At 33.5% G+C, this 12,116-nt stretch overlaps 1 protein-coding gene across 4 annotated transcripts in view; it reads left to right on the top strand.

Moving 5' to 3' along the window:
- The window catches only part of LRRIQ1 (leucine rich repeats and IQ motif containing 1), a 218,929-nt gene that overhangs the window by 399 nt on the left and 206,414 nt on the right, over window positions 1-12,116 (top strand). For all 4 annotated transcript variants that reach the window (XM_040491296.1, XM_040491295.1, XM_040491294.1 and 1 more), the window contains exons 2-5: window positions 4,647-4,787; window positions 6,876-6,987; window positions 10,498-10,589; window positions 11,957-12,074. In XM_040491296.1, coding sequence (XP_040347230.1) covers window positions 4,647-4,787; window positions 6,876-6,987; window positions 10,498-10,589; window positions 11,957-12,074 — 463 coding nt within the window. The remainder of the gene's footprint in view (window positions 1-4,646; window positions 4,788-6,875; window positions 6,988-10,497; window positions 10,590-11,956; window positions 12,075-12,116) is intronic.

The raw sequence follows: 12,116 nt of genomic DNA, 5'->3' as shown, positions 1-12,116 counted from the left end.
TCCTTTCCTTTCCTTTCCTTTCCTTTCCTTTCCTTTCCTTTCCTTTCCTTTCCTTTTTTCCTTCATAATTTGTAGTTGCCTTTTAAAGTAGATTTCCCTCCCTTATCTTTATAGTCGAAGAACAATAGTTGAAAGTGGAGTTCCTTAAGATTTCCCATCTTTGGCAGCTTTAAGTAGTTTACTGTAGCCGATTTACAGTGGGATACATCTAAGGCTGCACTGTCCCATCCTGTCACCACCAGTGGCCGCTGTGGGCTTGAAAGGTCTTGAATTGAATTGAGATGGACTGTAGGTGTAAAACACCCAGCACATTTTGAAGAATTAGCATACAAAACAAAAATATAAACTTTTTACATTGATCTTAATAATTAATTTTTTTACTGACTACATGTTGAAATAATATTTTAGATATATTGGGTTAAATAAAATGTTATTAAAACTAATTTCACCTGTTTCTCTTTACTTTTTAAAAAGTTGCTACTAGACAATTTAAAATCACGTATGTGCTTGGATATGTAATTGGGCAGGCCGATCTAAACGTCCAGGAGATGAGCAGAGAGGGACATATAATGGAAAAGTCTCTTACCTTTACCCTATTCTACTTCTTTTCTTTCTACATAAAGTTTTGTGTACCTGTGCATTCTGCTTTATAACTATGTTTTTTTTTTTCTTTAAATCTAATTTTCCATCTAACAAATATTTTGAATTGCACTTTAAGTGAGTTTGATAACAAGATAGCATTTTACACTGGTTCTGTTTTTTGTTTTGTTTTCCTTTGGAGGAGGGAGATTATGGGTAAAATTGAGTATATTAAAATGAGCTTTTAGAATTACAAAAGGAGTACCTACTCATGATTTTAAAAATCACTCAACATAAAGGTATGAAATGTAAATTGAAAGTTCCTCAAATTCTTCTAGAAAGTTTCTGTGTTAAAAAAATGTGTGAATGTGTGTATAGTTACACAAAAGAGATATTACTTTACATATTTTTTGGCCATGTGCCTCTTTTCAATTATTTCTTCCTTGTTGCCTTTCCACAGGAGCATAGTAAATATACATATTAAAAAAAAATTTTTTTTTTTCAAACGTTTATTTATTTTTGGGACAGAGAGAGACAGAGCATGAACGGGGGAGGGGCAGAGAGAGAGGGAGACACAGAATCGGAAACAGGGTCCAGGCTCTGAGCCATCAGCCCAGAGCCTGACGCGGGGCTCGAACTCACGGACCGCGGGATCGTGACCTGGCTGAAGTCGGACGCTTAACCGACTGCGCCACCCAGGCGCCCCTAAATATACATATTTTTAAAAGGACTTGTATAGTATTCCATTCTATGAATCCATCATAATCTATTTAACTGTTTTCTTAGTGAGTATTTAGGAGTTTTTAATTACATGTTTTATTGAGATAATTGTAGATTAACACCTAGTTTTAAGAAATAATGCAGAAATATCCCTTGTACACTCCTCATGGTAACATTTTTTAAACAAATTTTACTTTTTTTAAAACGTTTCTTTATTTATTTTGAAAGAGAGAGAGAGAAAGACAGAGAACGAACATGTGCCCAAGCAAAAGAAGGGCAGAGAGAGGGAGAGAGAGAATCCCAAGCAGGCTCTGTGCTGTCAGCAGAGCCTGACACGGGGCTCGAACTCAGGAAACATGAGATCATGACCTGAGCTGAAATCGAGAGTTAGACACTTAACTGATTGAGGCACGCAGATGTCCCCAGTGGTAACATTTTGTAATGATAGTCTGATATCAGAATATTAATATTGACACAGTCTGCTAATCTTACTCAGTTTTCCTCAGTTTTCCTTGTACTCATTTGTGTGTATGATATATAATTTTTATCATCTGAATATACTCACTTATCTATTACTACAATCAAGATACTGAGCAGCTCCAATGCTACAAGGATCTTTCATGTTGCCCTTTCATGACCATAGCCACCTTCCTCCAACTCCTTCCACCCCTTACTCCTGGGAATCACTAATCTTTCCTCCACTTATAAAATTTTGTCATTTCAAAATGTTACATAAGTGGAATCATATAGTATGTTACCTTTTGGTTTGGGCTTTTGCTCAACATAGTTCCCTAGAAATTCAAGGAGATTTATCAATATGGTGACGTGTAGTAAAATCTATTCGTTTTATTTCTGAGTAGTATTGAATGGTATGGATGTGCTAGAATTGGTTTAACCATTCATCTACTGAGGGACATTTTGCTTGTTTCCAGTTTGAGGCTATTATGAATAAAACCATCGTGAACATTCATGTACAAGTTTTAGTGTGTGAAAATAAATTTTTATTTCTCTGGAATAAATGCCCAATAGTATAGGCAATAAGTGAAGATCAGTCCAATTAAATCATTTGTATGTGAAAGAAAGATATGTAATATGTATAGCTATAGGACAGGCAGGCAAAGGTTGTTTGTTTGATTTTTGGATGGGAGTGAACTGATTGTGTTTATGTGTAGAAGAGAGGCAAGTGGAATAAAAATGTATGGTGAGGCAATAAACAGAAAAAATAGTGGATGGAACACAGTTCAATATGTGAGAAATTGTCAGATTCAAAGCATAGGTACAAGATTATACTTTATTAGGAAGGGGTTCCTCTCCAAGTAAGATGAATATGAAAAGATTTCAGGAAAAGAAATAGGAAAATGAGGATGTTTCATTTTCTTTGTTAACTAGATCATGAACTATGAACACAGGATACTGTCTTATTTAATCAATGTATTTCTATCCCTAGTAGTGATGTTAATGTACCTTGTAGGCTCCCAAAAACTTGATTTTGAGATGAGTAAAAGAAGGAAAAGAGGAGGGAAGGAAGGAAGGAAAGAAGGAAGGAAAGAAAGAAGGAAGAAAGGAAGAAGAGTCAAGAACACAGCACTGGAAAGGCCAGGGACCTGAGGAAAGAATTAAAGTTTGGAATAGTCTGGAAAACAAAATACTAGTACAGAATTTTTCAAACTTTTTTTTCTTAAACCAAGACCCACAGTAAAACAAATACACAACTACACTGCAGCTCATGTACACATGCATACATATATACCCATTTACAAGTGAAACAAAAGTTTTAAAAACTATTTTTATCTTTAACATATATAGTTAACTTATAGTTTCTTTTATGACCTACCCTAATGTTTCCTATCCTATTCCATCATTAAAACTTTATGATCAAGAGCCACTGAATTAATTTCTGGATTCATGAATTATCATCTGAAATTTGTGTCTGGTGTAAGAAAGTGGTCCAGGTTCATTCTTCTGCATGTTGTTGTACAGTTTTCCCAGCACCACTTGCTGAAGAGACTGTCTTTATTCCATTGGATATTCTTTCCTGCTTTGTCAAAGATTAGTTGGTCATATGTTTGTGGGTCCATTTTGGGGTTCTCTATTGTGTTCCATTGATTTGAGTGTCTGTTTTTGTGGCATATCATCTGAAATTTGAAGATTGTTGGATTAAGAGATGTTAAGAAAGATTGCTGCGCAGATGAAGAGCTTGACTAAGTTTGTAGGACATGTTGTAGTGGCAAGAGTCCTGGATTTGTATCTCTCAATTAGGGTCCTTTTTCCATTGCTTATTAGCATAATGACTATGCACAGTTCAGTAAATTCTTCAAACCTTGGTTTTCTTATTAATACAATGACTATAATGACCTTAATCCTGTTAATTTACTCTGATAACTATTAATCACACAAGTGTCTTCTAGTGCCTGGCTTGTCACAGATACTCAACACGTGGAAGCTAATGCTGGTTGATGATGTGATGATTATGTGAAGATATACTGTAATGTATTGCTTGATCCATAGCCATTATAATCATTAAAGATTTAAATAGAATAAGTATTGATCTTATATACTATCCATATATCCATATGGATATCCATATATTGTCCATTATTATAACATCCATTATCCATTATGGATATCCGTATATTATCCATTATTATAACATGTTGTTGTTGTTAAAAACAGATGACTATAGTAAAATTGACAACTATGAGTTAATGAGTAGAAAATAACCATATATTGCCCCATGTATAGACTTGAGTTGTTCTCTTTTGAGTATTCTAATCTTCGAATATTCAAGCTGTTCAGAGGTATTTTTCCCTTAATTATACCCATGAGGATGAATTTTACTGTGATGTTTCTTGGTTCAGGAAGCTAAGACAGTCCATTCCACGTGACTTTTCCCTTACAGAATTAAGAGATTAGTATTAGAGTTGATCATTTTGTAGTCACACATTAAAAAAATAATGAATTAATGGAGAGAGAAAACAATGTTTTCTAACATATGGTACAACCATAATAAGATATGATAAAAGTTTCCTAGATGAAAACATGTTTACACAGAACACTGGTATGACACATTAAACAACCCATAGTTTTTACTCATTTTAGCTACTTCAATTCTCTTTTTTTTAATTATTTATTTATTTTGAGAGACAGAGAGAGAGACAGAGAGACAGAGAGAGAGGGAGAGAGAGAATCCCAACAGGCTTCATGCTGTCAGCAAGAAGCCCAATGCAGGGCTCGATACCACAACCCTGGGATCATGACCTAAGCAGAAATAGTCAGACCCTTAACTGACTGAGCCACCCAGGCACCTCTCAATTCTCCTTAAATGGTTTTGTGTTTTATTATGAAAGATGATGGAAAACAACAATGACGATGAAGCAAAGCTCGAAGAAGAAATAGAAGCTGAATTGGATAAAATCAGCATTTCTTCATTGGAAAAAGATGATGATAGTGATTCAAAATCAGAAACCCAGAGTGTTGATAGTGATACAGTAAGTGTTAAATACTGGACTTTTAGGAGCCTTTTAAGTGGAGTAAACTTTTCAGGAGAAATATTACTTTTCTCAGTGTGTTTTACATAGTTATATAATTTTTTAACTTATGATCCCTTTTAAACAATGTGTATTGTTAGATATTTTAATATAAAAATGAAAATAGAAATCACATATAATTTCATATGCATATGTGTGGGTTTTTTTGCAAAATTGGGATTATATTATACATATAATTATTTATATCCTGCTTTTTTTTACTTCCTCATGAGTGTCTTAATGTTATTAGATATACATGAAAAACAAAATTTATGTAAACTCTTTAGATCTATAGAAATAGTTATTTTTTTGGAAATCAAATATATCTTCTTTTCATTTGTGCATTTTCCCCAGTGTTTATATGCTTAGAAAATTTATTCACAGATTAATTCTTTTACATCAAAATCCTTAAACTAATGGGAATTTATTTTCAATTATGTTATAAAATGTAGATCTAGCTAGAAATTTTCCTGCATGTATTTAGTTAATATTATTTATTTATTTAAAAAAAAATTTTTTTTTAACATTTATTTATTTTTGAGACAGAGAGAGACAGAGCATGAACGGGGGGAGGGCCAGAGAGAGAGGGAGACACAGAATCTGAAGCAGGCTCCAGGCTCTGAGCTGTCAGCACAGAGCCCGATGCGGGGCTCAAACTCACCGACCATGAGATCATGACCTGAGCAAAGTCGGACGCTCAACCGACTGAGCCACCCAGGCGCCCCTAGTTAATATTATTAATATCACTTGATAAATAATTTACCTCTTCTCAATTGATCTACCTTTTTTTATAATTAAATTTTTTAATGTTTATTTATTTTTGAGAGACAGAGAGACAGCATGAGCAAGAGAGGGGCAGAGAGAGGGAGACCCAGAATATGAAGCAGGCTCCAGGCTCTGAGCTTTCAGTGCAGAGCCTGACGCGGGGCTTGAAACTCTGGAGCCCTGAGATCATGACCTGAGCCAAAGTCGGTCACTCAACCAACTGAGCCACCCAGGTGCCCCTGAACTGCTTTTTTTTTTTTTTAAAGTTTATTTATTTATTTTGAGAGAGAGAGAGAGAGAGAGAGAAGGAATGTGAGCAGGGGAGAGGCAGAAAGGGAGGGAGAAGGAGAGAGACAGAGAGGCAGAGAGACAGAGAGAAAATGAGAATGAATCTTTTTTTTTTTAATTTTTTTTCCAACGTTTATTTATTTTTGGGACAGAGAGAGACAGAGCATGAACGGGGGAGGGTCAGAGAGAGAGGGAGACCCAGAATCGGAAACAGGGTCCAGGCTCTGAGCCATCAGCCCAGAGCCTGACGCGGGGCTCGAACTCACGGACCGCGAGATCGTGACCTGGCTGAAGTCGGACGCCCAACCGACTGCGCCACCCAGGCGCCCCGAGAATGAGTCTTAAGCAGGCTCCATGCTGTCAGCACAGAGCCCTATGCAGGGCTCGAACTCATGAACCATGACATCATGACTTGAGCTGAAATCAAGAGTCGAATGTTTAACTGACTGAGCCACCAAGGGACCTCTCAATTGATTTGTCCTATCTTTTGTATATGTTTAGCTCTAAGATTATCTATTCTTTTCCATTATTCTGTTAGTTTTGGCCTATTGTAGTTTTTTAAGTATCAAATAGGTAAAATTGCTTTAGTTGTTTTGCTCTTTGAAATCTCCACTAAGCTTTTTCTAAAAACAAAAACAAAAACAACTCATTTGTTAAATTTCAAAAAGCAGTTCTACTTTGATTTTCAATTAGGATTGAAATAACGTATATACTACTTTTGGAAAGTTAATATTTTTACATTATAATGATAATAGTAATGATATTCAAATGAGACAAACAATTCTGAAGTTTTTCATTTAAATGTGAAATCCAACAGAATCATGGATGTGCTTCATAACCACTTGAAAATGAAGAGCAAATTTTAACCAATATACTTGTTTGAACTCATTCACATATTTTGCTCAAATTTTTGGTGTATCAAAACTTTTATCAAATATTTGATTCATAGGTTTAATAAACAATTTAACCATTGGTTTCATGTTTTTTAAATTTGAGGATGTGGATGAGTTACCTGAGTCAGTTCTTCACTGTATTGACATCATAAAGAATAAGAGTAAAACTGTTGAAGAGCTCATTCTTCAGGACTTGGAAGATACAGAGGTTTTAAGTAAGTACAGTTTTTAACTGCTTGGCAGATAAGTTTTCTGTAAGCAGGAATGATTTATAATTTAGAAAATTATATTGTTTCAAGTTCTTATCTGTTGTTATACACATGTATGTGCATTTGTCTCTAGTATATAATATACGAGATTTTTATTTACTCCATTAATTTATTTCCTGTATTACTTTCCTTATATGTCTAATAAATAGTAGCCACCAACAGTTTGTTTTACCAGTCTTAATTAAAACCAGAGATTGTATTACGGCTGATTCTTTTTTTAAAAAATTTTTAATGTTTGCTTATTTTTTTGAGAGAGAGACAGAACACGAGCGGGAGAGGGGCTGAGAGACAGGGAGACACAATAATTCTTGAAATTATTCTAAGAATAATAGAATGATTAAAGATTTAATTAGAATTAATCAAGGTTTAGTTTATAATGAAAAATGGCAACAGCCTAAGTATTTAATAGGATCTTAGTGTGTGCAACTACACCCATTAAAAAAGATGGCTTAGATGATATTTAATAGCATAAAAATATTCATGATGTAGTGTTTAAAATTATTATAAAAGTCAGTGTTACTTATGAAAATATTAGTGTAAGTTACAATATGGATATTCATAGATATTCATTCAACAAATATTGCTGTGTGAAATGATCTGTTTTAGCTACTAAGACTATAACACAGAACAAAATAGACAAAGGTCCTGCTTTCCTATTCTAATGTTCCAGTGTGGGGAGACAGACTATAAATAAATAAATATGTAATATTTTAATCATGATAACTTCTATGAAGGAAAAACTTTAAGATAGGGGATAGAGATTGGAGGTTGCCGTTTTAGGTAGGGTAAGTCAGGGAAGGCCTCTCTGAGAAAGTAATATTTAAGCAATGACTGAAAGGTAAGCCACATGGACATCTCAGTGAATGAGAAGGTGAGCTACGTGGATATCTAGAGAGACAGTGTTCCAGAAAGTAGGATGTGTAAAGGCCAAAGCACAGATCATATAAGTGTCGGATCATAGAGGGCTCTTATAAATCATGGTCTGGACTTTGGATTCTACTCTCTGTATGCTAAGGTTTTTGAGTAAAGAGTGACAGTATCTGACACATTTTGAGACAATCATTCTGGTGATTATGTAGAAAAGATGACTTGAGGTAGCAAAAGTCTACTACAAAACTGTTGTAATAGTGTGGTTAGAAATGAGAGTGATTTGAGTAGAAATGATGAAAAATAGTCATATTCAAGAAACCATTTTTAAGGTAAAAAGAACCAAATGGGTGTTTTATTGGTGGATTGGAATGAAAGGAAGAGAGGAAATTGACTCCCAAGATTTTTGTCCTGAGAACCTGTGTGCATATGTAAATACTTACTATATGTAGATGCTTCAAATTTTGGCAGTGACTATCTGTAGTTGAGTTATAGGGAATTTTAATGTTTTTTTAAATTTATATTTCCTGAAGTAAATATAATGGAAGTATATTATAAATATATTAGCAATTATATAGCCTAATTAAGAAAAAATAGAAGGAAACGCAATCATAGAAAATTAGTTACATAAAAGGTTATATAATTACAGTTGTAGCAGTGGTTTAGAAAATTATGAGATCTTATGTATCATTCTAATGAAATAAGTTTGATAGTATCAAAGGATAGAATAATTTTTCAAGAAAATTCAAATTATCAAAATTGTTTGAAAAGGGTGGAAAACATGATTAAAATGATAACCTGGCAAGAAGGTGGAAAAGGTTTCCTTCTCAAATGTCATTAGAAATTAGTATGATTTTTGGGGCACCTGGGTGGCTCAGTCAGTTAAGTGTCTGACTTTAGCTCAGGTTATGATCTCAAAACTTGTGAGTTCGAGACCCACATTGGGCTGTGTGCTGACAGATCAGACCCTTGAGCCTGCTTCGGATACTGTGACTCCCTCTCTCTGCTCCTCCCCTGCTTGCGCTCTGTGTGTGTCTCTCTCTCAAAAATAAATAAACATTAAAAAAAATTAAAGAAATTAGTATAATTTTAAAAAAGAAAAAAAGAAATCAGTATGATTTTACAACTGATTTCTTACAATCCACAAGGATAAACAAATCTGAAGATTATATTTCATTTATAATAAGCTACATATTTCAAATATAAATCTGTACAAGCATAACACACATACAAAAGAAGCCAGAAGCTAATTTCATTTTTGAATGTAGATATTTTGTTTAGGGCTCTCATTTGTAGACAGAAGCTACTTTAGCTCCTTTAAGCAGAAAGGTTTTTGGGGTATTTGTGTGTTTGTTTTTATGCATAGAGTCGATGTTTTGGTTACTTATTGCTGCAAAACAAACTGAGTGGTTTAAAATAACAATATGTTATTATCTTTTATGGTTCTGTGGGTTGACTGAGCTTAAATAGGCAGTTCTTGCTTAGATTTCTGTATGCATTTACAGTTAGATCTTAATTAGGAATGCAGTTAGCTGAAGTCTTTAGTCTTCACACGTAATATTTTTAGGAAAATAAAGACTTAAATATATCACAGAATCTAAATCACCCTCTGAAACCTGGCTTCAAAGAAATCTGTAGAATGTTATTTTTGCTTTCAACCTCTCACATAGGAAATCATGCTGGTAAGGCTGTGAGTAGGTGTTGAAGGCAATATATGCTATCGGACAAAACTGGTGTGAAGAGGTAGTTAACCAGCAGAACAGTCATCTGTAAAAAATAGTTTACTAGTAGGAGAGGTTCCCAGGATAGAACACATTAGCTGAATAAGGACAAAAAAAAAAAAAAAACAAAAAAAAAACCCTACATCTACACAAATGGTAACAGGACAATAAAATTCAACAAAAAACACATAAAACCAGGAATGAAAGCTCACTTCATTCACATTAATAATTATAATCTTTTAAATTAGTAATTTTATTAAAGTATTTTTAATATCTTGTGCAAGCTTATATTGCTAGTTTTTGGCAGGTAGAATTGAACTTTTGTTGATTTCTAATTAGGGTGTCATTGCAGTATAAAACAGCATTATTCTGTGTACATGGAAAATAAACTTCAGTATAAAATATGAAAGGTGATCAAAAGAGTGCTTTATAAATTTATTACTTTTATTTTTAGGACAAAGATTACAGATTTCCTGTGTTCTTTATTTTTCATTATTTTCCTATTGTTTTGTGTGACTCATCATCGAGTCACTGATAGAGGTTCCTGGATGACTCCGTCAGTTAAGCATCTAAGTCTTGTTTTCTGCTCAGGTCATGATCTCATGGTTCTTAAGATCAAGCCCTGTGTCAGGCTCTGCATTGACAGCATGGAGCCTGCTTGGGATTCTTTCTCTCCCCCTCACCCTGCCTCTCCCACATTCATGCGCATGTGCATGTACTCTCTCTCTCTGTCTCTCTCCCAAAACAAATAAAAAGAATATACTATGATAGAATTTGAGATTAAAGGATGATGAAAGTGTTTGAGATTTTAACATGTTTTGCCTTGCTCTCTAATATTTAAAGCTATAATATTTTTTTCTTTCTCTAGACTATAGTTATGGAGTGGTTTCTAATAATCATATGCATTTAAAGATAGAATTATCAACTGAACATAAAGAAAATCCGGAACAATTAATAAAGGTATATGATCAATATTTGACTGAAAGTACTCAATATTACAGTTAGAAATTTACCTTTCCCTCTTATAAAGGATGCTAGTTCACTCATTTAAAGTTCACTGATTAAAAATTAAAAATTTAATTATTTTTAAGCAAATAATATTTAGTATTGTGCTTTTCTCTGGCATGTAATAGACAACAACTCAAATTTCAACCTTTAAAAATATTAGAAATAGTGATTTGAACCATCAGTACCTGGAAATTTAACCATATTGTGTGATTATTTTTTCCCTAAAATCTCCAAGGAAGAAAACAATGACTATAATATTAATTACCTTGCTTAGGAATGTACTGTTACAGTAGATACTTTAAATACCCTATGGAAAATTTAAAAATAGAACATCTTATGTTAGTTAAAAAAAAAGATAAAATAAAAACATTCTTAAAGAAATAATATGAAAGGAGAGCCTAGCATTTTTGGTTAAAACCTCTAGAAATGTATTTGAGAAAGTTTCTTCTACAGGTTCAGCATTTTGGACTCTTTTACTTCTCATTTTACCCAACTATGTCTAATTTTACTAACTCTACTCCTGCTCCCTATGATGTTTAGTGTAATTTGAAATTGCTTATATATATATGTCTCGACTCCCTTTTTTTGGTAACAAACTTGAAATATTAATTTTGAATTATCATACTGCTACTTCATTGAAATAGATGTCCTGTATCTTACCAGCTAGAATATGGTGCAGGTCTAATTATGGAAAAGTATTCATCAATATTATGACTTTTTCATAATTTAGGTTAAAGTAGCAAATAGTTGTTTTTTAAATGTACTGAATGTATCAGCAGTTTGTATATGTGAGCAATCACTCTAATTGAGAAATATAGAAATATATTAGGAAGAAAACATTAGTAGAAACATTTGGAAATAATTTTCAAGGAATTTCTTTGTTTTCATTTGAGTATAGTTAACACACAGTATTACATTAGCTTCAGGTATACAGCAGAGTAATAAAACATCTCCACACATCATGCTATGCTTACCACAAATGTAGCTACCGTCTGTTACCATAAATGGCTGTATACCATCGACTGCGTTCCTAATGCTATACCTTTTATTCCTATGACTTATTCATTCCACAGATTTTCAGGCAGTTTAACTGAATAGTGCGGATGAATATCAGAGAGTGCTTAGAATTCTGAAAAATAAGGAGGGCAAAATATAGTCTGTTTGCATGGGAAAAACATTTTTAGTGTGCTATAGAGTTGTATTTGAGAGAGATTCAACGTAAATAAAGTTCTAGATATGTGTATGTAAATACTTGATACATTATTAAAGCGATTGCTTGACTCTTTCTTTAATTATTGGCATTCTTTTTAACCTCTTAGATGTTATCTGAAATAGAAAAAGAAGAATTTCTGAGGAGTAAAACCCATTGTAGCAGTCCTGATTCTATTCCAGAGCCTGGTCCTCATGATTTGCCTGTAGATGAACATGTTTTGTCAGGTGGGCTAAATGCTGAATGATAGTTTTGATAATTTTAATGTG

The sequence above is a fragment of the Herpailurus yagouaroundi genome, unplaced genomic scaffold, assembly GCF_014898765.1.
Source record: "Herpailurus yagouaroundi ecotype Mexico unplaced genomic scaffold, PumYag 182, whole genome shotgun sequence".
Classification (NCBI taxonomy): Eukaryota; Metazoa; Chordata; class Mammalia; order Carnivora; family Felidae; genus Herpailurus; species Herpailurus yagouaroundi.
The sequence above is the reverse complement of the archived record's forward strand: the minus strand, read 5'-3'. Positions and strand labels throughout refer to the sequence as shown.